At 39.1% G+C, this 25,418-nt stretch overlaps 1 protein-coding gene across 5 annotated transcripts in view; it reads left to right on the forward strand.

Annotated features, from left to right (window-relative positions):
* The window catches only part of KDM4C (lysine demethylase 4C), a 398,790-nt gene that overhangs the window by 313,787 nt on the left and 59,585 nt on the right, over nucleotides 1–25,418 (forward strand). For 3 of the 5 annotated variants that reach the window (XM_010338768.2, XM_039474646.2, XM_074394785.1), the window contains 2 exons: nucleotides 15,710–15,895; nucleotides 17,416–17,520. In XM_010338768.2, coding sequence (XP_010337070.1) covers nucleotides 15,710–15,895; nucleotides 17,416–17,520 — 291 coding nt within the window. The remainder of the gene's footprint in view (nucleotides 1–15,709; nucleotides 15,896–17,415; nucleotides 17,521–25,418) is intronic. The other 2 variants (XM_003928169.4, XM_010338767.1) reach the window with 1 other exon arrangement.

A 25,418-nucleotide genomic window follows, 5' to 3' on the forward strand; every position in this document is an offset into this window, starting at 1 on the left:
CGCTATTTTGTTCATTCACATTTAAGGGAGCATCCCATTCTCTCTCTAACTCATCTCTTGCTATTTCATCCTAAAATGTGGCATTTTTGAACTCTCCTTTAAGAACTTTCAGTTCTTTTTTACCTTTTTCTATACTAGTGTTAGTACTGACCCACAGTCTGCTTAGGATCACTCAAAAATGTTGATTTTGAAACTATCTGAATTCCAAAATTTGAGTCTTAAAATTCAGAAGCAGTCATTGATTTCTAGCTAGCTTTCTGGATCTTTTAATTATAAAATATTCCTTAAACATATGAGGTGTGGCTATTACTAGGTAATATGCAATAGTCTGAAAGGTTTTCTTAATGGACTAAATTTGTTACACATTACTGGAGGTGCATTGTCTTTCTGTATTCCTTCTTTTATGTGAGAAATTTGTTTCCATTTCCTGTGTCTCAACAAGATAAATGAACTAATTTAAAATATTTTCCACGCCTCATCTGTCCACTCCACAAGCTGTCAATGGGCTTGGATTGGAAGCTTGCATGCCAGCAGTCCTGAGCCAGGAGTACTGTTATTTTGAAGGAAAAAAAAAAAAAAAAGAAAAAAAAGAATGGCGTTTCCATAGCAGCTTGGAACTCCTTTGCAAGTGTGTTTTCACATTCTTGTAGGATCTGGTGAGAAAGTTGATATTTTGTCCAGCTTTCTTTAAGCACATTTACTTGACTTAAATGAAATCATTACTTTTTAAAAATTGAAGTGGTGGGGGTAAATTTTCAAGAATTGATGAGAAAAAAGGTTGAGATGAGTTAAAAACCAAAGCAGGAAGGAGAAAGAAAAATATTGGAGCTGCTAAAATTTGGAATTATAAAAATCAAAATTGGAAAGTGTCATTTTTTTCCTGGATAACTGTTTCTGTTTTACCATGTTTTAATGTATTTCGTGGGTTAAACAGTTTTAAAAAAATAAAATTGTAGAATTTTCACAGGTGCATATTTTTTTTTATAGTCACTTGAAGTCATCATATGTTCCTCCATCTCACATTTAAGGGAAAAAATATATACAGAGCATCATAGTGGCACACAACTTTGAGGCATTTTCATCTTCTTTTGCAGCAGGATCAAGTTCTTCACAGTACTGACTTAGTGGTATTTGTAGGGAGGCAGAGCAACAGAAATCTTAAGTTAGAAAGCATTTGTACTGTTTCTGAGTTTGTATAGATGGGTTTCTTTTGGATTTTCTGAATTTTTCTCCTTAATAATACATTTTAATGAGTCTTTGGGGGAAGTCATAACTTCACTTCACTGCTTATCGCTGCAGCCTGCTTACATGACACAATACTCTTGTGAGGTATAATATGAAAATCATCTCTGGTGAAAAGTGGATTTTGGCTTTTAGCCTAACACTGAGCAAATAACCTTTCCAGTCCAAGTTAAATGTTCCCATAAGCTTCTTAAAACCAAATTTTCCTTGTTAAAAAAAGTCACTGCATGTAATTCCCGAAGGGTGGGGTTATGGAAGCACTTTAAATTGTACTTAAAAAAAAAACAAACCTTGCCATATTTTGCTGGCACGGCCTTTCTTTTGCTGAGATTTGGCGGGGGCTGCTTTGCTTGGTTTGGCCTGAGAGGTCAGAGTTCTCCTGAGGGAGTTTGAGTGGTCATCAGATGGTTTCCATTCCTGAGCTTGAACCGTGGCTCAAAGCAGAATGCAGCTGCCTGCCTACCCATGCCGGTGTGTCTTCCCAGGGGAATCACTGCAGAAGCCCTCAAGCCTCATCTTTATACTTGATTGTGACTTTGTTGCTGTCCAATGCTTGAAACTCCTACCCCTTTCAGCTCCCTCATTACACAGGGCCAGGCTTTCTGTGGTTTCCCCAATAGGTTAGCCTCAAGGTAGATGAAAATTTGATAGATGCACTTATAACCTCTTCAGAGCTTCCTGTTGGAACTTGACAAGTAGATTCTTTCTCCTAAATATTTTAACAAACAGCCTTTAAAATGACATTTACCTCTTCTAGGACCATTTTCTACAGTAGCACGTAGTAGATTTATTTTTATTTTATTTGAAAACATCATTTGGGGTTTTACAGAAAAAAATAAAATATTTATAGCCACAGCTTGTTATCAGCAGGGAGGATAGGCATTCTTGGAAAGATGGGAGGTTTATTGGTAGAAAGATTCAAGAAGCTATTTTGTGATAAAGGATTTCTTTGCACTTTTTCGTCTAGTCAAGTAAATTGCTTGTGGGTTCTTGCTAAAATAATAATAATAATAAAAATAATAATTCCTCTGGTGCTTCTTTTAATTTGGTCAGGTTTAAAGTGTTTTCAGAAGGGTTAAGCTTCCCTTGCATTAGTGCCTGGTGTGGTCAAATGCAGGAATGACTTTGGTATGGGCTGGATGTGTTTATAATTGACCTCCCCATAAAAGGTTCAGAATTGCAGAATAGTCAAAACCATAACACCATTTCTACATGTCTGTTAGATGTGTGATGTCTCCTCCTTCCCTCAACAGGTGTAGCATTCTAGGCATGGTTATCTCTGGCTCACGTTGTAAGAATATATGTTTTCTGTGATTTGTTCAGTGTGTCCAGCTGTCACTTTCAAAGATAGATACACAACAGAATATCAATTTGTTGTTATGATTTTTCACATGTGGCTACTGAGAACTATACTTTTCTTGCAAGGGGAAGAATGAATTGAACATCGTATTCATGTCCATTATATAAGTTTGCAAGTGAAAATATTAATCCCAGTGGAGCATGGAAGCATTTTATTTGCAAGTGGGCCATGTTGTGAAAAAACGATTATAAAGCCTAAAATTTGAGGAGAACCCCCCCAAAATCTCCATTGCTTGGGGACTCTATTTTTGATCTGATCTTCTGTTGAGTGCATGAATATTTCAAATGAATCTGAGCAGGTGACTCTTTCTTTTGTGGCTCTCGGATGGTTTTCGATGAAAACTTTCTTTTGTCACTATCATAAGAATGGCTTTAACCCAGTACAAGTGCAGAGTGAAAGTCAAAATTCACTTGGGAGAGAGGTGAAAACTGTGTGGAAGATTTTGGCAAACTGGATAAGTATAGGCAATAAAAGAAAAAAAGATTTCGGCACACTTCACACAAGTCTAGTAATAGAAAACAATAATTTTTCCACTCCATTACTATAGATTTTTTTTTAAATAAAACACTTTATACTTAAAGTCATTTAAAGAAAGAAAGAGTTTTTCCCTCTAGGAAAAGGCAGAAATAAACATTCCGTATACTTTGGGAAATATGTTTGGGCACAGCTGTCTAGTTTCTTATCTTCTGTTAAGAGTTGGATGTGCGAATTTAGTGAATGTATTTTAAAAAAATAGTTTACTAAACATGGCTTCAAAAACAAAATGCTTCAAACTCCTACCCCAAAATCCTGAATCTGACAAGGAGATTTTTTTGTTTCCATAAAAAGAAATCTGAGAAACCTAGACTGAGAATACTGAATTAAGCCTTGGCCATCACACATGCCAAGAAATGGGAAGCAAGGCTTGAAGAATGAACACATCAGCCTATTACTGGAAAGACTTGGGTAGGAAAAGTCACATTGGTGCTGAGAAAGGCCTGACCAGGGAACCTGGTAGAGATTAGGTTGAGAAGAAGGGAGAGGAGTTGATGATGCTTGTCCCGACGCAGGTCTCAGACCCTGGGCTCCGCACATGCTGCTGCACTGCTTCCTGAAGTGTTACTTGTTTAACTTCATATACTTTTTGTCCCTTTTTCATATATACCCTTCATAACTGGGGTGATCTGATTTTTTGTTCCAACTGGATCTTATATACAAGCTCTTCAGCCTTTTGCTTTGGCAAACAGAAGAACTGATGTATTTCTTTTTCTTCTTCTTCTTCTTCTTCTTCTTCTTCTTCTTCTTATCTTTAAAAGAAAATAGTGGAAATGACTATTTTTGTGATGCCTTTTTTTGTTTAGAGAGCACTTCTGTATCCATTATTCCATTAATCCCCACAGTGATCCTCTGAAGTCTAGCTGTGGAACCTGAGGCTGAGAGAGGCATGGTAACTTGCATCTTAGTAGGAGAGCTGTGACTCCCACACATTCTCCTTTACTCTGCCAGGTGGGGGTAAGGGTACTGAGTTAGCCTGAAAATCTGCTCTGATGTCAGTGAGCGTATCATGAACTTCAAGTGTTACCTTTATTACAAAAAGCTAGAATCCTTGAACTCTTCTTTCTCTGTCCCCATTTTGCATTAATCTGATTGGGGCTATTTGGAGAGGATTCCAGAGAAAGAGGTTTTTCTTCATAATTTATCACTGAAAACTCCCACTTTGGTCTCACAGTTGTAGCACTAAAATATATATGTACTTAGACAGAAGCACTTTGTCTTTGACTGCTGTGAAGCTTGCTAGGCACTTCTTGCATGGGCTTCTTTTTGAGACAGAGGCATCCATAGAGAAATGGAGGTGCCGGCATTCCAGGATGGACTGGGAAATCGTCATCTTTCAAAAGAGTTCTGGAGATGCTAGAAGACTACACTTTAGTTTTGTTATTGCCAGTGAGCCAGCACATAAGCGGTGCATGTCTTTTAGAGTATGAACGTGTTCTTGCACACATCTGCTTGAGTGACTGTTCTGTTTGAAGAGGTCTCACAGAAATGGAATTTTTAAATATTGAGAAAATTCCATTAAGAAATGGAGAATGAAAAGTGCATTATAAAAGCCATGCCAAGAATAAGTACAATATGGCCTAGCATCCACAAAACATTTGCTTTTAGTTGAGCTTAATTTTTTGAAATGAACTTTTAAAAGTTAATGTTCTCACTCTTTGGCTAAAGAGTTAATTGCTGGGCTTGTCCAATGTCTGTTTGGAGTTAGCCAATTTTTCATGACAGAAAAAAACATTGTAGGCAATGTAGATGAGATCATGTTACTTCCATGAAGGAAATGTGCATGTTTGGATTTACCTTACTCCTCTGTTGTGGCCACACCTCTTTTGAGGACCTGTTTATGGTTAACAGGAAACACAGGAAAATGAAGGGTAGAGCATGGTGTTATTGATTCACTGTGACAGTGAATCTGCCAGTTCTGAGTCTAAAGCAATATGACAAATAAAATAGCTCTAAAGATAATCAGGGTTTATGCTCCATCTATTTTCATTATTATTATAAAAATCATAATGTAACAACACACAAAAAGAAAAAGGAAAAATCAAGCTTCCCCTAATTGCAACATAATATTCTTCATTTTTGCTTATTCATTTTATCTCTGTTGAGGTGTGCGCCTGGTTATTGTTACTGTATTCGTGTAATTTGTGATCCAAGCTTCTCACCTGGCATTGGATGGTTGACATTTTTTTATTGTTCTTCATTTGAGTTTTGTGTTTGTTTATTTATGTATTTATGTATGTATTTATTTATTTATTTTTTTGAGACGGAGTTTCACTCTTGTTACCCAGGCTGGAGTGCAATGGCACGATCTCGGCTCACCACAACCTCCGCCTCCTGGGTTCAGGCAAGTCCCCTGCCTCAACCTCCTGAGTAGCTGGGATTACAGGCACGCACCACCATGCCCAGCTGATTTTTTGTATTTTTAGTAGAGACGGGTTTTCACCATGTTGACCAGGATGGTCTCAATCTCTCGACCTCGTGATCCACCTGCCTCGGCCTCCCAAAGTGCTGGGATTACAGGTGTGAGCCACCGCACCCGGCTAGTTATTTATTTTTGATTAACAGATGTTCAGTGTTTTCTCATAACATCTGGGGTGTGTGTGTGTGTGTGTGGGGGTGTGTGTGTGTGTGTGTGTGTGTGTGTGTGTGTGTGTTTGTGTCCTGGACTCCTTTGGCAGCTTTTGGTAAAGTGCATGGACCTCTTCTCAGAAAAATACTTCTAAGCATTTAAAATGCATGGGATTACAGAGGAAACAATTATATTGAAGTACAGTTATTAAAATATTATAAAAATTAGTTTGTACTGTAGCAATCTATTAATGCATTAAGAAGATATACTTAGTTGTATAATGTCTAAGTAAATAAGCATAAATATTTTGAAACTGTCTGTGAATCTGAAGGTAGAGGATAGGGAAGTTGAGGAATTTGATGCCCCATGACCAGTATCATCTAGGTGAAAGAAGAGGCACGGCTATCTTTAGAATGTGAGGACTTGGGCCCTGGTTGAAGAGAAGTAATGTTTTAAAACAGATTTATTGAAGGGTAAGGGCAGCATTATTTACCTTTTACTGTGTATCAGGTACTGTGCTAACTCTTATATGTGCTATTTTTTTTAAGGACAACTTCATGAGGAATAGGTGCTGAAGTCTATCCAGTGAAGCAACTAAGCTTAGAGAAGTTACTCATTGTTCTAATCACAGATAGATCATTGTCAAAATATTGGCCATTTACTTGTCCTCAAAGGAAGTTGCCCGAATAATCCAGAAGCAATATTCTGAGGTAATATAGTGCAAAGCCACATGGTGGCAGGGTTAGCATTTGGGCTTTAACCAGAGCCTATTTTACTACCTTTTGTCCATTCCTTAAGTTGGGAAAGGTAAAAGGAATTTTTGAGTGACTTTAAGGGCCACTTGAGATTGGAAACCCTAAATTTATCTCATCTAGAAGATGAATCCACAAACTCACTATTGGGTGATTTTTCTCCTGTAGCAGCCGTGTCAGATACTTACACAGAGGAAGGGGGTGGTTGGCTGCTGCAGGAGAAGGGATGGGCTCTGAACTGGACAGCCTGTGTCCACGCAGAGGAACCATATCCTGAGTTAACTCTTCCCATGGCTGCAGTTGTCTCCCCAGAAAAGACACTTCCTTTGAAAGGTCACCTGGGACATGTGTGTACTGCATTGACTTTATAGCTTTTCTTCACTGCTTCCTCAGTTTTATTTGGAGACACAGTGTGAGGATATTTCAACTCAATCATAAATTTCCTCAATGTGGGCTGCTGCTAGCATAATTGAAAGACAAGAGGCAAAGAGATTATGGCAGGCCACAGACAGAACAATTCATGGGTGACAGTTTCTATTAAGGGTCAGATGCACTCAGGGGTCTTGGGATAGCTTCTGGTGTTCAGAAAGGAAGAACATCCCAGCATAGCAGCTTGTGTAGTTATCAAAGAAAAATCTTGAGATCTTTTTATTGTTGCTTTTCCCAACCACTCTTACCAAGGTAAGTATATGCAGGAATGTCCACAAAGGTTCATTTAAACTGTTAAGAAATGCCTGGGGGAAGTTGGACAGGATAGAAATTCTTGAAATTCACTTGTGGGACACAATTTCTTATTGCACATCCATGAACCAGAGATGCCTTTACTGTTCCATCTCAGTCCTCATAAATGAATGTGTTTCAATAAATATACATGAAACAGAGATTTGAGGAACTGTACCCTCGTCTCTGAAAAAATGTCAGCAAACCACAACTGCAGCCTTTCACACTGTTGGATATTTGCACTGCCTGAGAAAAAATATTGCTAAGGATAATTAGTTCTTATCTTTATCCTTTTTTTTTTTTTTTTTTTTCCTCAGATACCTTTAGGCCTTCGGGCCCAAGGCCAGAAATAAATAGAACATGTCTACTAGTCCTTGCTTCCCTAATGCCAGTAGCAGATCATATCTGATATTCAAAATAAATACAGGTTTTTTTGTTTTTTTTTGTTTTTTTTTGCTTGTTCTTGGAGCAATAGAGAGCTTGTAAGCTGACCTTCCTAAATTGTGCCATATGGGAAAATTATGTGTCCTTTAGTTTAACCAATGTGAATTCAATCATTAAAGTATTATGGTTTCCAACATTAATTCAGAGAGATCTAAAACAAGGTAAGTTGAATAGAGTTAAGAAATTCTTCTAAGTATTAAGTAATTAAACAAATCTGGGTAGATTTTTATAGGGTGGAGAGCATACACATCAGTGAACTCTAGCAGGGTACAATTGTATCACAAATGACAGAGTGACTTTTGTTAACCAAATAATTCAGTAATTCTGAGTTCAACTAATAAATGCTTTATGCAGTGAGAGTGAGGATTTCTGTAAACAGTAATTTCAAATAATGAAATTTCCTTTAGGAAATAGGTGCTCTTTAATAGGAACATAAAAAGAAATAAAAATGCAAATACAGAAGTACTTAGAAAACAATTATTTTGTGGTTAGGAGGCCTTTCTTTCCCCACCCATCAGGTGAAAGATGTTTAGCGGTGCTTAATAAGTATTTAGAATAAAGCTCTCTATATGCTATAATTGTGTACCCCTTTTACTCTTTTATTTTGAAATAAAGGATGGAACCCAAACAGGCTACAAGAGAAGTAAAAATGGGAAGTGATTTATTTTTTTCAACATATGTAACATTGCTTATTTTGTGATTCATCGGCAAATGCTGCTGCATGCTATCAGTGAAGTGCTTCTTTCAACATGAGATTGTTAATGTTGCCTTTAATATTTAATTTCTTTGCAAATGCTGCTCTTATGTCTGTGTTTTCTAGACAGCACAGGTAGTTAAGTGCAGAGGGAAGCACTATTTTCTGCTAAGAGGGGGTGTAGGAAAGAAGGGCGGGAAGCATCCAGAGGCTGGCCTGTTTTACCCACAACCTTCTCACCTTTTCACTTCTGTCTGTCCTGGCCATATTATTTTTGCAGTTTCGGTTACTTCCCCTTATTCCTGTGCCAAGCTAGAATTTGCAACTGTGAAGTCAGACAGACAACTTTGAAATACTACATATTCCCTACCTCAGAGTCTCCAGGAGTGTGGCGCTTGGTCAAGGTCCCCCTCAGATACTTAGCTTGTGTACTGTGATAGGTGCCTACAATAAAAAGGCAAGTAGAATTTTTTTTAAAGGAGCTAAAGATGGACAAAGAGACATGCCTGATCAACAGGCATTTCCAGTTAAAGATCATGCTGATTTTCTGGGTGGTCTGGTCTGCAGAACTGCTTGATTACCCGAACCTGAACCCAGAGCCACTGAGAGAATTGTAATAAAACAGTAGTCCTAATTTCTACCTAAAAATTAGCTGCTACTACAAAGCCATCTTGAGTTTCTCACCCGGGCAAGTGAAGTTTGTACCAGAGTACAGTCCAAGGTCTTTCAGGATCCTGCCTTTTCAGCCTGCCATCCCTTGGCTGTGCTCATACTTCCTGACTCTGTTTTGGTCATGGTTTTTTTTTTTAAACCTCTGAGCTTTGTTACTCCCATCTAGATGTTTTTCCTCCTTCTTTATCCCACCTCCACATGCAGTGGCTGAAGTCTGCTAGTCCTTCAGGATAAGCTCACAGTCCACCTCTTCTTGGTAGCTTTCTTAGTCCTTTAAAAATCCTGCTGGGCAGCTTCTCTGCGCCACGAGGCAGGCCCTGGGTCCCTGTGGCTAAAGTCTCAGCCTGCGCGCAGCATGTCTGCCTGTAACCCTCCAGTGCAGCATCTGACCTGGTTCCAAAGCGCTGCATGCAGCATCTAAACTCCAAGAAATTAATTATAGAAAACTTTGAGAGAAACACTATTTTTGCCTTATTATGAGTTCTTGGGAGCCATCAGGATGGACCTCATCCAGCTATGTCTGGTCACGGTGACTCTGGCCTTCAGTTCAAGAGTGGTGCAGAGGTGAGCTGCCGACACTCTCCTGCCACAGCATGGGCTCCTCCATGACTTGAGTCATCAAAGTAGAATCATACCTGCTTCCTTGTCCTGTATTTGGTGCCCCTCAGGTAGCCTGCATGAAGTTCATCCTGTCTTGCCCCTCTTCTAGATCTGCTCAGTAGAATGGTTGGTAGGTAACCACCTGAGGCTCACATGCTGCTTCGCCTTGCCCTGCCAGTCCAATCATCTTTTAAATCTAACAGGGCTTTATCTTTCCTATTGCGATTATGGTTGCAAAGCTTTTGTTATAGCTATTTTTTCATACCAAATTAAGCTCCTTAAATACAAGGATTATGTATCTTTTTCATTTTTCTGTCTGCCTTTGCATTTTGCAGAATGATCTAACATGAAGCTATTTAGTGAGTATTGAAGTGGCTGAAAGAATGAATTACTACATTACATACATTAAGAAAACATGCATTAAGTTAATAGCTGTTTATGTGTATAGTCAGTGTTCTGCTACTTGGCTTAAAAGGTACTTCCAAAGGATTCACACTTGATCTTCCTTGTGATGTATCTGTTGATCCAAAATAAAACAAAGTATGATTGTGCTGTTGGCATAGTACTTTTCACAAGTCATTTGTTAATTTGTTGGTTTGCGTCTGAACTGCCTTGGCCTTTTCAGTTCTGGAATTCTTTTGTGATGTTTAACATTTTCTCAGTGCCAGCAGTGACTTTTTAGCCTTATTTTGAATACATGTAGCCTTATATCTGATCCCTGGCCACCTCTGTCCATTTTTTTTTTGGCTCTGTCTCTTGGCCTAGCTGAGCTCATCCCACTGGCCTTTCCCTGCTACTTGACTTTTCTTAGCTTTCTCACCTTTTGCAGGATGAATCTCACCAAACAAAAGCCATGAGATAAATGGCTTCTGATACCTATCATAAATAAAGATTTAATTCAACATACTTGACATCATGAGCCATTTATTTTAATGCTCTGAACTCGGAGTGCATAAGAAATAACTTTTTTGGGAAGAGAGACAGAGGACTTACCATGTTATGACCTGTTGCTTAAATATGCAGGATTCGTTTTATCATATCATTCATATGTGGATGAGGCTGCATATTAATTGCTGCCTCTCACAAAACAGTCCAGACCCTGTGGTGTCCGTGCACTGGGGACCTTGTTTTTCAATGTCCTCCATTTCCTTCCCTCCCTAGCCACTATTTAGCTGACTGGATAAATTGATTTCTCTTGGTTAAACTCCTCTCTGTTCTCCTCCTGAATCTCACTCTCAAATGGCTGTTGTTCCATTCTGCTTTTTATTTTGGCTACATGTCTCCCCGACTAGACTATGCTCCTTACTGTAGAGCTCAGACTTCCCCTGTGCTAGCCAGTATTGACACATGAGGGATTGACTTAATCAATACTAATGAGCAGAACATCAATCTTACAGGTAGGGCTAAAAATCAGAGGATTCTATTATGAACCCTGTATTTAAGAACTTGGAGCAAAGTGAAGGTTTTAGCCTGAGTCTTCTGACTTGCCTGCAACAATAGTGATGTCCGTTGTGCCCAGCTTTGTTCCCTGTTTGAGCTGGGAATGTTAGCTTGCTGTGTGGTACTTAGAAGAAGTGTCTTTAGGGAGCAAAAGGAAAAAGAAATTAGCTAATGTATCATTATCATTAGCCTATGACTTGTTTGATCGGGAAACCGCAGTTAAAAAGCATTCACACCTGTTTTGGAATTACCTGGCTCTTTGTGTAAGAAAAAAGAATCATAAAACTGGCAAAACAACAACAAAATAATATCACAAATCATATTAACAGGAAAAAGGGGGAAGGAGATGTGCTTTGAACCTCCAGCTCCTTCACAGCTCATCATTTCTTGATGCCCTTTGCCAAGCTGGATGCTCAAGGAAATCTAATGATACACAAAGCCTCATTGCCAGATACTTCATTACTACCTCAATCCATTAGAAGCCTTAATGGCCTATGCCACTGGAATAAGTATGGAAATCCAGTCCCCCAAGAAAGTACAGTGCTCTATAAATCATACCCGCCTGAGGATTCTCTCAACCCTTGACACTGAAGAGTAGGTATAAAAAAAAAATTGCCCTTCCTTAATTCCCTTTTATTAGAAGCTGTCAGCATGAGTGACACCTTTTAAGTTTTTAACTCTCTAACCTCATGGTGCTCTAAGTGTGAGCTGGGGATCAGTAGCATCAGTATCACTGGGAACTTGTTAGAAATGCAAATTCAGTGGCCCCACCCAGATGTGCTGGAACCCTGGGGTGGACCATAGCCATTTCCGTTCTTGACACCAGCCTTGCCAGAACTGTCCTGTCTGAGGTACCCAATAAGAGCTTTTCTCTGGGTGATCAGCTCCCTGGAGTCTAGTGTTCTTTAACGTTTTTTCATTCCCCTCCCTGCAGAACACACACTTTTCAATATTATAATATTATTTTATTTTGCAATTTTTATTTTTTAATGTATTGTATATTTTTATACAGAAACTCCATTTGTCTTGAGGAGTTTGGGGATTGATTCAAGGTTTTTTCTACTTCTCTCTCCGGCCTTAACTCAGATGAGATAGGAGCTCTGCCCTGGCATATTATTTACTCTTGTTTTCTGGTAATTCTCATAGCTCTATTCTGAAGGCAAAATCAAGGCCAGCATGATGGCTCATGCCCATAATCCCAACACTTTGGAAGGCCAAAGCAGGCAAATTGCTTGAGCTCATGAGTCTGAAACCAGCCTGGGCAACACAGCAAAAGCCTGCCTCTAATATAAAATTTACAAAAAATTATCAGAGTCTCAGTAGGCTAGGGATGGAGAAAACATTAACTAGCCCACCTATCTTACATCAGTGTTTATCAAATCTCAGTATGCATAAAGATCTCTTTTTTAGCGGGGCTTGGAGGAGATGGAGTTACCCAGGCTGGAGTATAATGGTGCAATATCCGCTTACTGCAACCTCCACCTCCCAGGTTCAAGCGATTTCTCCTGCCTCAGCCAACCAAGTAGCTGGGATTACAGGTGCCCACCACAATGCCTGGCTAATTTTTGTACTTTTTGTAGCGACAGGGTTTCACGATGTTGACCAGGCTGGTCTGGAACTCCTCACCTCAGGTGATCCATCTGCCTCGGCCTCCCAAACTACTTGGACTACAGATGTGAGCCACCACACCAGGCCTAGAGATCTTTAAAAACATCATGTTAGAAATACTCTGAGTAGCACTGTTTTAAAATAATTACCTCATGTTGATCCAGGGTTTCTACTACTTTTAATTATGACTTTTTTGTGTGTGTGAATTCTTGATTTGGGGTGGCTCTGAGGCTTTTGGGCTGAGAATTATACTTACTCCTTTGGTATCCTTTGCCTAAAGGATATTTTTTTGTCAAATGCTTATTTTGGATGAGTCCTTATCTACTTTGGCTTCTCTGTTGATTTAGTTCCACCTGTTTCCCATGGTCTAGGAATTCTGTAAATTTTCTGGTCCACTGATGGCACTGTCTTTTGTCAGTGCTGTTATGACTTCATCCTGTTTCCTGTGTAGTTATGTAGGGGTTGGACCAGGATAGATGGTAGCAGAGATTGAGTGTACCATTTTGATCCAGTTCATCTTTGCTTTTCTTAAAGCTTTCTTCCCTCTGTTGTCCCCAGACATGATTCATTGTACCATGCCTATTCATGTTATTCTAGTGCCATAGAGCATTTCATTCCTACTTCTTTTATATCACGTATTTGTTGTAACATTCTTAAGTGCATGTAGATATCTTTAACCTACTAGATTCCATTTTGTAGCCCGGGTATCTGTGGTCATCAAATTCCAGAGATTTTTTTCAGCCAGGTGGAAAAAAAACCAGTTTAGCAACAAGCAAATGAAAATGGGGATCTGAAATACTATGTTAACTATCTTACAGGTTACATTCACAACAGCTTCTCTCATAGGTTTTATGGGGTTCTCTGTCTCTATGAGAACCTGTGTGATGTTTAAGTTAAACTTCTCAACTCTGATTGAACATCTTGCAAAGTATTGAGTTATAATAGTTTACTGTTAGGTTGACCTTCTAAAGATACGGTGGTTCTGTCCTTAGAAATGACCACTTCTGGTCCTCCTGGAAGAGGTCAAGTCCCTTCTTAGATTCCAAGGATTGAATCCTCTCTGGTCATAAGTGTATTCTGTCTTCTTACCCCTTTTTGGTGAGTCTCAGTTTAATGAGGAAGTTAATGGTGACAAAGGTTGGGAGATACCAATCCTTTAATTAGTTAAGTCACAAACTCTGTCTACTGTTAAAAGGTCTTATTAGGAAAATAAGACATAATTTCACCTCTCATATACCTGTCAATATATTAACTTATTCAAACACTGACCTCTGTGTCATATCATTAGGCTTTTAAAAGATTGAAAATGCCTGGGCGTCCTGATAGGAGTTTCTCCTTTTATATCTGCTGTCGCATTTCAAATAATTGGAACTGACAAAAAGACGCTAAAATACTAAGAGTTACTACAAATGTATTGAAACTGATAGCATGGATTGCCAAAGAGATACCAAGATAGAATATTAAATAATGCTTTTATGCAGATTATGATGTCTTTTTAGTTTTATGGTTCTCTCTGTGTATTTGTGTGTGTGTATATATGTGTGTGATTTTTTAATCAGCTAAGCCACATCCTCAGCCTCCACTTAAAAATGCTTAATTGTACATTGAATCTGTATGTATAAGGAAGCCACGTAAGTGTCTAAAGTGTAGGGCCCTTATGGGTGCTAGTGAGAAATAACACTAAGACCACAAAGAACCTTTTATAAGCTTTGCTCATCCACCTCATGCTTTACCCCCCCTTTTTTTAAAAGTGACTTGGAGATAAAGAGAAGCCTTTAATTATATGAAGGATATTAAGTATAGTGGTGGTGACATGACATTCATGTTGTAAAGAATCACTCTGGCTGCTTTGGGGAAGACAAATGGAGATAGAATGAAATAAAAGATGGAGATACACATTGGGAGTCCATTACTATGCTAGGCAAGACACCATGGGCGGAGGCAGTGGCAGTTGGTATAGATGGTAGGGAGAGATCGGAGTAAGATTAAGGGACAGAATCTGTAAGATTAAGTCACTCATCAGATGTAGGGACAAAGAAAAGTTAGAAGTTAAGTGCACATTGATTCTTGCAAGGGGGTTGAGTTTAAGTACCTTTATTTTTGCAGGAAAGAAATGTACCTGTAAAAGAAGAGCACTAATATTTGATCAGATTTCAGACCCTTTTTACTCTTGGGAATGAAAATTTGAGCTTTTGATCATTGTTTCTTCTGCTTTCCAGATCTGCCCCTATGTTGTTGCACAACCATTTTTTCCTAACCCTCCAGTATTAGTTCACAACTTATACTTAGTGAAGCTATTTGATTTTCTCTCTCTCTCATAACAAATGTACTGATAATGTTTAGGGCTAATTGTATGCAGTTTAATTTTCGAATTGTGGTAATCATTACTGCTCTTTTTATTTTCATCTTCTCTTCCCTAGGCATCATCAGCTATAGATATTTAACCAAATTATGCCTTTTCGGGTGATTTTCAATTTTCTCACTTTGGAAGGCATTTTTTTTTGTTGTTGTTAGTCATGAAGGGTTCAGATTTGGATTATTAAACACTGCTTTCCACATTGGGCCATTTAACACTTTACATTTCCTTGTCATTGGAAAACTTAACTTGTCCCTATGCTGTTCGGGTGTTTTGAAGGCCTCATCTAATTTAGGAAAGAATGACCTGTTCTCCAAACCCATATTCTACTTCTTAATGCACAGCAAGACCTGCCATACAGGGGATGAAACAGAAGTAGCTTCAGCATTCATGGATTGTTTGTAGGAGCACCTCTGGGGTCGTTTCCTGAGCTCTGTGCCTGCAGGAGCATGTGCAAAAGTGTTTGGCTTTCCTTGCTACAAGAAATAGTTAAACGTATGTCTGATAGTCTGTGACCGTAGCGGTATGTTTCCTTTAAAGTAGGTACATTACATTGCCACATATGCTGTCACCACTAGGCCCCTGGAGGGTCAGGACTTGTTGATGTGATCAGTTTTGTTTTGTTTTTTCTTCTCTAGTAGCTATTATTCTGTAAATTGTGGAAACTGACTGGATTACAGAATGTGAATTGATGTCCTTCTCTATTTTAACCCTCCAGAAATGCATCTTCTGCAGACACCGGGTTAAGAGGGTCTCTGGAGCCTGCATCCAGTGTTCCTACGGTCGCTGCCCGGCCTCCTTCCATGTCACTTGTGCCCATGCTGCTGGGGTACTGATGGAGCCTGATGATTGGCCTTATGTTGTGAACATCACATGCTTTCGACATAAGGTCAACCCCAATGTGGTAAGATGTGTTCTCCCTTCTTCAGTGCTAAGACTTTATCTGTATTTTCTCCTGTTTTAGACTACCTCCCAGACATAATATTCTTCTGTAATATTACTCATTGTTTACCTATCTAGATTGTGAGTTCCTTGCAGGGATTGCACACTATTATTTACTGGTAGTTGCCTATGACCTGTCAATTGTCTGGTGCACACTAGACACAGTAAATCTGTATGAGCTAAATGAGTGAATGAACAAATGAATGCAGAAAACTCTTTATGCCTGTTCTGGTGTTGGATCTGTACACAGGGCTGCTGAGTTTGGTTGTATATGTCATGCACTGCACATATCCAGGGTGAGAGTGAAATCATTTCTGCGAAGGGATCACCACCTGAGATTATGTAGTAAACAGTCTATGAAACAGTACACTGTGGTCTTGGGGTGTTATTTTATTTCTTTTAGAAGATACAGAGCAGCAGCACAGTAAAGGAAGAGGTAGGAAGGCCAGGAGCTTTTGGGATTCTGCTGCCTTAGGTGGGATATATGAGGGGCAGCCTGGGGGCCCTGGAAGGAGTGAGGACAGTCTCATAGAAAAAAATAGAAAAGTAGAGGAGAAATACAGAGAACAATTTTTTTGAGCTTATTTTGTGAGAAAAGAGTGTTTGCAGCCAAATAATATGAATTTAGCCATAATTCCGTTGAACTGTCCTTGGCAAATGAAATCTTTCCTCTGTTTTAAATGCTTAGAAATATTACAGTGTAGAGATAGTTATGTCTTTGTTAACTTTCCAGTTCACCATGATTGTTTTTGGCTACCAAATAGGAGGCTAAAGCATTGTCTAGATGCTCAGCTCTGCTAACTTGCCGCACTTTGTTTTCCCTGAGAGACTTGGCCACAGGCTATAAGCAGCCTAACATGCTTGTCCTGTGTCCCTAATAACCTCTTGTGAGCAGCCTGCCAAGTCATCAGCATTGGCTTGCGGAGTCATACACAACAAATCTCCCAGCTCTTTGTAATGCTTTCAGCAACTTCCATTGACATCTTGAGAGATATTTCATGTTTGTGGGCTGGGGCTCTGTGCAGATGTGAATGAATGCGCAAATGTACAAGATGGTGTCACTGACTGTCACATCTGTTTTATTTGTCTTATTTTTCCATTGTTTTAGGTTCCGAGTTGCATATTCATTCATGCCTTTTCCATAGTTTTTTGAGTTGATGTGCTTTTCCTAAGAATAGTATTGTGTATCCAGTAGAAAATACATTTTAGCAACTTTAAAAAATAAATGGTAGTAACACATTACATGACTGTGGTGCCTTGCCCTTTACAGTGTGCAGTCAATAGCACTACCTCATTAGAGGATTTGTATGAATGCATTTTGAGATGTGAACAAGGTCCTGACCTCTGAAGTCAGAGTAGTTGGTGTTCACACTTAGATTCTGCCAGTAACAGATTGTGCAACCCTGTGCAAGTTCTTATTTCTGAGCCTCAAGCTTCCTCATCTATAAAACATGGGATCCCACCTCACCATGTTGTTTTCAGTTCACAGCACAGAGTAAGCACTCAAAAAATGAAACTTGTATTGCTACTGCTGCTTCTACTACTGCTGCTGCTGCTGGTGCTACAGTCTTATGTGAAGTGGGCCACGTGAGTAGTGTTTTTCCTGTTTGGAGGATAAGAAACCCAAGTTCAGAGTGCTTTAATTCCTTGCCCGAATAGATGCAGATAATGAGTGGCAGGTGCTGGAATGTAAATGGCTGTTTAGCTTATACTCTGTTATTTGGCAAATTCTAAATCCCAAACCTCACATGGTACTAGAGGTGTTCTTCTGAAGCTTTGCTTGGGATCATACCTTATCATTTTAATATTCCAAAGACCTGTGGTTACTGATGATTATATTGAAGTTGCTATTAAAGAGATCCAGGTGTTTAATCAGGACCTCATTCCTCTTAACTCTGATGTGTGATTCAGTCAGGTTTAGGTCACTAATATGTTTCTTAAATGAGGATGAAAAAGAAAATATTTGACTTTGAGGTGATTTAGAAACAACTGTCTTCTACAGATCCACTTTCAGCTTGGTATGCTTTGTAAGGCTGGGGAAAACATCGTGTAATTTACGTGAGGCTGCCTTTCTCAAAGAGGGAAAAATTTTCATATTCATAAGTTGCCTTTGCTACATCTTCTAGGGAGAGGCACTATTAACACTGTATTTCTGAAGTATATTTCTTTTTTTTTTTTTGAGACGGAGTTTCACTCTTGTTACCCAGGCTGGAGTGCAATGGCGCGATCTCGGCTCACTGCAATCTCCGCCTCCTGGGTTCAGGCAATTCTCCCGCCTCAGCCTCCTGAGTAGCTGGGATTACAGGCAGGTGCCACTATGCCCAGCTAATTTTTTGTATTTTTAGTAGAGACGGGGTTTCACCATGTTGACCAGGATGGTCTCGATCTCTTGACCTCGTGATCCACCCGCTTTGGCCTCCCAAAGTGCTGGGATTACAGGCTTGAGCCACCGCGCCTGGCTTGAAGTATATTTCTAGTAGCTATTACTTATCCATTCTTCTCCCATAAGACTCTATAAGTATGGAATCCTCCACAAAGTGTCTGGGAACTAACCAGAAGGAATTTATAGGGTCTGGCAACTTTGGTTAAGAACCTTATGATTTGCCCCTATTGCTTTAAATGTTCTTTCCTTATCAAGCATAGAAAAGTTCAGATTCACACAAATATTTCTCATTGTGTAAACTATGAATGCTAAGAGATATGCTTCTTAGAGCAGAAACTGTAGTTTGTCTGTGTTCTCAACCATGCCTTGATTATTTGAAAGTAATGGGCAATTGCTGAATCATAGCAGTGAAAACTGTAAAATAAAGTTCAGGCTAACTTGGCAACCTGACCCAGTTGTTTTACAGAATAGCGGAGGATGCCTGCACAATTTAGGTGAAATGAAGTATAAACCTACTCTTGCTTGAATAGAATCTCCATTTTTACTCATTTTATGGTTTTTGATTCCCTTATTTTGTTATTTCTCCCAATTATTTGCTATAAAGCATCCAAAAGGAACATTTTAAGGAAAATTCTACTATTCCATTAGTGTCATACATTATTACTTTTTAATTAATTTATTTTTAAATAGTTCTCATTTTGTTGTTCAGGCTGGTCTCAATCTCTTGAGCTTAAGAGATCCTCAAGCTTCAGTCTCCCAAAGTGCCAGGAATATAGGCATGATCTACTGTGCCCGGCCAGATATTTTAAATATATGAGCTTATTCATTGTTATTGAGATTTGGGTGTAAAGTTATTTTGAGTAAGTGTATAAAATTCATCTGGTTTATTAATTCTCGATTCCACCAAGCAGTAAGCAGAGTTTATAATTAGAATAGGCAGTGTTTGAAAAAAATAGGGTAAAAATTCTTAAAGATGGAAAAGAATATGTCACAGGAAGTACACAGCTGAGCCCTGTTATTTCAACCTAATTTTTCCCATGTGTTTCCCAGCATTTTTGTTAAAACACCTTTTTTGAATGTCACTGCTCTTTCAGATGTAAGGTCTCCTTCATGTGTGCACATGAGTGTGTGCTCATCTGTTGGTGTGTGTCTTCATGCTGTGCACTTTACCACCCTTTGCCATGATTCATTATAACCTATTTTCTGGCTATTTTTCCAAAGGTTCCATTTGTATATATTTCTAACCCAGTCATCTGAGTGTTGCACAGATGTTTGTAAGGAAGAGACAATACAATAAATAGTCGTTATGAAACTAGAAGCCTTGGAAACACATTTTTTTTCTTCAAAGCAAATAGTCAACTACCTATAAATCATATACTGCTGCAAAATATAGCACCACACTGACCATCTCACACTTAAGTAAACTAGACAGCTGCCCATGGAAGGGATAGTTGAATGACAGCGGTGAGAAGATGGCATGCAATGTTTCTTCCTGGCAAGTTACTTAGTAAACCTTCATATTAGGTTAGAGCAATCTGCATATTTAGAGTGGCAGAACCAGAATCACTTCTGCTTTGTTAATTCACTGCAATTAACATGGCTTCTTTATACATCCTATATGAGGTACATAGTGTTTTTTCTTAATATTCTTTCCTCTAGAATAGTATGACAGTTGTATTCATAGATTTAGAAACCTTAGAAGTTGTGGCTATTAACACGAAGGCAGATACCTAAAAGAGAGGAAGAACTTTTACAGAGAAAACACTATTGGTTAATTTATGTGATTTTGTATGTTTTTCTTTTAGTATTATTGTAGCTAGGCCATAAGGAGAGGAAATACTTGTTGTTTTTGTTGTCTTTTTATTTCTAACAACTAGCACTTGGCTGCCCATAGGAGCAGCTTGGTATAAATTTGTTAAAATAATTATCTGATGCTGGGAATAGGATTAGTGGAAAAGAATGAGAACTAGTGTTTATTGAGCATCTTTTATGTCAAGTGTGTGTTGGGTATTTCACATATGCACCAGCAGTATTTTTTGTGTGCATAATGGAAAGCAGGATGGGCAGAGTGGCTTCTGTATTAGCACCTCCCATTTTAGAACTTGTCTAGGATCTTGTTATTCCACCATCTGGCCCTCTTCCATGTGTCTTCCAACATTCATCTCAGTAATGCAGCTGAGTCCTTGCTCAGCACTTACTGAATGTTTGTTGTTGTTGTTGTTGTTGTTGTTGTTGTTGTTGTTGTTTTTTGAGATAGAGTCTTGCTCTGTTGCCCAGGCTGGAGAGCAGTGGGGCGATCTCAACTCACTGCAACCGCCGCCTTCTGGGCTCAAGTGATCCTCCCACCTTGGCCTCCTGAGTAGCTGGGACTACAGGTATGTGCCACCATGTCTGGCTAATTTTTACGTTATTTGTAGAGACTGGGTTTCACCATGTCTGGCTAATTTTTGTATTATTTGTAGTGACTGGGTTTCACCATGTTGCCCAGGCTGATCTCGAATTTTCAGACTTGAGTGATCCAACCACCCTGGCTTCCCAAAGTGCTTGGATTACAGGCATGAGTAACCACACCTGTGGTGAATGATTTTTCCAGCCTCTGGGTCTCTAGGCCAGCTCCCAGGCCAGTTTTATTGCAGCTCCTTCCTGTCATCATGGGCAGGGGCTCAGGACAGGAGAGGATACCACAGTACACAGGATCTGGCGAATGGTTCAAAGCAAGAAGTCTCTGTGGGTTAACCTGTGACTGTGTAACTAATCTTGGGGTGGTGATGGAGTGGGCTATCTCTCATTGGTAACAACAGTGAAACATTCTAGGCCTCAGCAATGTGGAAAGATGGATGTTTGGGGCTCCCACATTCTGTTACTGAGAATAACAGTTTCTATTCTATATTGTATAGCATATTATGCTTTCAGTGTCTGTTATTGAGAAAATACTTAATGAAAAGAAATAATAATAAATTACATTCTTAATTCTTAAAAATGAAATCACACTTAATTCTTAAATTAATAAAATAACTTCACACTTTCATATGATTTTATTAATTATAAAAGGGCAGGCAGTGTTTCAGGTTGATTATGGATTGATAGCGAGAGACCCCAAAACACTCACTCCCACTGTTACATTCCCTTTTAATTAGCCAAGGATGCAGAATTGTAGCAGAAGTGGATTTAGCAAATAGGGTAGAAGTGAACGCAACCTATCATAACCAAACTTCCCTCCGGGTCCCATTTCCCTAATGGGCATATGCAGTTGTATGTGTATAGGCTGTTGCCAGATCTGAAACTAAAGATGTATTTTTGCTGTACCACAGGCTTCTATACTTGGGTCTCCTTCAGGAAAACTGATCATCTGTGCTTCCCACTTTACTTTTTTGTTAATTAATTAATTAATTAATTATTTATTTAAAGATGGGGTTTCACCATGTTGGTCAGGCTGGTCGTGAACTCCCGACCTCAGGTGATCCGCCTGCCTTGGCCTCCAAAGTACTTGGATTACAGGCATGAGCCACCACGCCTGCCTTTTTTTTCTTTTTCTTTTTTTGCTTTTATTTTTTTTTTTAAAGACGCTTCCCACTTTAATACAATTTTTGTAAACATGAAGTTGTCCTGGTTCTTAAACCAAAATCACAGTAAACAATACTATATAATCAACTAGAGGAAGAAAGTAGTTCTGTTCCCAGATGGGTACCTAAACAATCTCTCTCTCCAACTTTCTAGAATTTTTAGAAAGTTTTTCCTCCAGAGCCTACCCTGACACTGGTTTATACATTTCAATCCAATTACTTCCAACAAGACTTTTGGTTGGAAGGCCAGAATTACATTTCACCATATATGCATTTCACTATATTGTGCCCCTTGGATGTAAGATGGGTGGTCATATGATTGTGTTTTTGTAATTAAGCAGCATTCAGTTAATTTATATCAGTGAGTAGGACTTTGCTTAGCTATGTTTTATATTACTTGACTCTTTTGAACATCATCATGGTTTGTAGCCTTTTATGAGCCCACTGCATACCAGTTGACCCAAATTTTCTTCTTGATGTTCCTGTCCCACTTGGGCCTTTTGGAGTTTCTTCCAGGTGACTGCTTTATTCCTAATTTTAAACCACTTTTGAATGGTTTGGCTGTGTTATCACCCAAAATCTCATCTTGAATTAGAATCCCTGTGTGTAAGGGCAGCACCAGGTAGAGGTTATTGGATAATGGTGACAGTTTCTCCCATGCTGTTGTCGTGAGTTTCCTGAGATCTGATGGTTTTGTAAGGGGCTTCCCCTTTCACTCAGCACTCATTCTCTCTCCTGCTGCCCTGTAAAGAGGTGCCTTCTGCCTGAGGCATCCTCAGCCATGTGGAACTATGAGGCAATTAAACCTCTTTCCTTTATAAATTACATAGTCTCAGGCAGTTCTTTATAGAAGCATGAGAATGGACCAATCCACACTTCTAGACATCTTTGAAACTATCTTTGTTTTTTCTCAGCGGGAAATACCAAGTGTATCTTCGTTTCTATTGTAACAAACTTGGAATCAGTGATTCATCAAAGAGGCCAGGTTCTTTTTTAGGGGAACTCTACTAAAGACCAAATTTGCCATAAAAGGTGCACATTACCATGTTTTGTTTCATTTGCATGCTGGCTAATTTAGTACTAGAGCCGCTTTAGTGACAGAGCAGATAAATAGTACTTTTTTCAAATGGTTTCATCAAATAATGTTGATGTGTCCAATTCTTCTGTCTTTAATAAGTTTATTTTTATATTGTCCTAATTTGAGGGCTTATTAATGTAGTTTCTCTTTTCCTAAGTGTGTCTAGGGATTTGAACCTGTTTTTCTAAAATTCTCTTGACTCTTCCTGGGTTGTGTCTGGTTTAGTGGGTGGATGAGGTATGGGTCGGTACTGTCACCTTCTCATCCCCTGCGTGCTGGATCTAGAGCCCGATTATGGTGCACATACTCTTCCACAGGGGCCTCTGCTTGCTTTAAGAGCAAAGTTTACAGTTTCTTTGAAGACAGTTTCCCACATTTGAAAACATTTTAAACCTATTGAAGAAGGGATGAGAGTGGAAATCTCATCCTCATGACCTCATTCCAAGATTTTTAAACCAACCATAAACCAAGGAAAATACAGCCACTTTTCTGAGGTTTTCAGTATTGGAGAGAAACTGGTAACACATATGGCAAATATACTACTTGTTTTCCCTTTCTTATCCCAGCACTTGTTTGGCCAGATCATCAAAAATATGGCTTAACACAAAAGTTAGTTATGAAGAACTTTCATTAGACTGCCTTGAGACTGTTCAGGTCAATATATGCAGGGACTGTGAAGCGTCCTGGAAGTAAACATAACTTTTTTTCTTTAAACTTCTCCATCCGACTTCATTCTTGCTGACCAGACCTTATTCACACAACTATTTCAAGCAAATATTTCTTTGTATGAGATAGTGGTAGCAAACATTTATTTAATACAATGTGATAAGCTGTGTTCTAAAGGGTTTTCAGATATTAACTTACTAAATCTTCAAATCCCCATTCATGGTAGGTATAGGTTAAGCATCCAAATCCAAAGTGTTCCAAAATCTGAAATTTTTTGAGTACCAACATGACATACAAAGGAGATGTTCATTGGAGCATTTCAGAATTCAGAATTTCAGATTTGGTAAACTAAATCATTAAGTATAATGCACATACTCTTAAGAAATGAAAAAAAATCTGAAAATATTTCTGCTCCCAAGCATTTTGGATGAGAGATGTGCCACCTGTACTATTACTATCTTTCTATTTTTTTTTTAACAGGTGGAAAGAGAACAGAGGGAGTTTAAGTTTATATAACTTGCTGTATATTACATAGGTAGTAGATGGAAGAGCCAGCATACAAAGCCAGGCAATTTGACTCAGAGTCCAGGATCTTCTTAGCACAGGTAATAGCATGTACACAAACTTCCTCAAAGGCCTAGTATATCTGGGGAAGGTTGAAGAGTTCAGTCTGACTGGGTCTGAGACATGTTGGGGCTACTGGGTAGTCAGGATGGAGTGGTGAGTGGTGAGTGGGAAGATGAAGCTGGTGGAGTATACTGCGTGATCAGAGTGAAGACTTGTCTTTCATAAAAAGTGGAAACCCCTTTTTATATGTCCCTGAATTAAAATTTAAATTTTTTTCTCCTATCTTCAAATTAGGGAAATGTTCTTGGGTAAACAAGGATCTATTTTTAGGGACAAGGTGAGGGACAGGAAGGATTCTCCTTTCTAGAGGAAATGGGTCATGGTAAGGAGAAGATGGTTTTGGGGAGGCTTCCTGGGAGCAAGACCCACAGGTACTCAGTTCAGCCCTTGGCGGGGTGCAAACCTGTTATCCAATAGCTGTCTCTCACATGTGCCTACATGCACAAAGAGGATCATCCTGAGACCAGGCAGGAGAGGCTATTAGTTATGTTTCAAGAGTTTCTCGTCCTTCCTTCTAACAGGTTTGTGAAAATGTAGGAAGGATTAAAAAGAAAAAGCGTTTCTCCTCCAGGTATCACTCCTGAGACTTTCCTTCACCTGTGTTCTGCAGGGGATTCCTTTGACTCCTTTGCCGCTGCTTCAGGCAAACTTAGGGGAGTTCCGCTTTATTCTACAAGATGGTCCCATGTGAGGTTTATGTGTGGGGCAGTATTAGGAAGCTCCATCTTGAGGCCAAGTGGAAGTGGATTAGAGAGTTAAAGGGATTGATTAGAGGCAGGAAGCTGATGCTCTAGAGCCAGTGAGAAGAAATGGAGACCTGGATTTTCACTATGGCCGTGTCCTGGGATGAGGAGAAGGGTCTTGATTATGGGGACACTTTGGAGATGGAATTATAGGCCTTGGTAAATCAGATGTAGTTGGGAAGGGAGAAAGAAGACCCCAAGGAACAACCAGTTAATTTTAAATGATTATGAGGAAGAATTTAGCTCATTATCGCTTTTGGTGGCCATCTAATGCCAGTGAGCTTGCCCTGACCTCAACAGACCTGATACATCAAATGTAGTTATGGATTGAATCTATCCTTTCTATTTCCTTTTTATTTTCCCTCACTTAGTCTGGGGCTCACTTCCATGGCTTGATGCTGTCTTCTTTTAGTTTCTGCTTTCTC

This window comes from Saimiri boliviensis, chromosome 2 (genome assembly GCF_048565385.1).
Source record: "Saimiri boliviensis isolate mSaiBol1 chromosome 2, mSaiBol1.pri, whole genome shotgun sequence".
Classification (NCBI taxonomy): Eukaryota; Metazoa; Chordata; class Mammalia; order Primates; family Cebidae; genus Saimiri; species Saimiri boliviensis.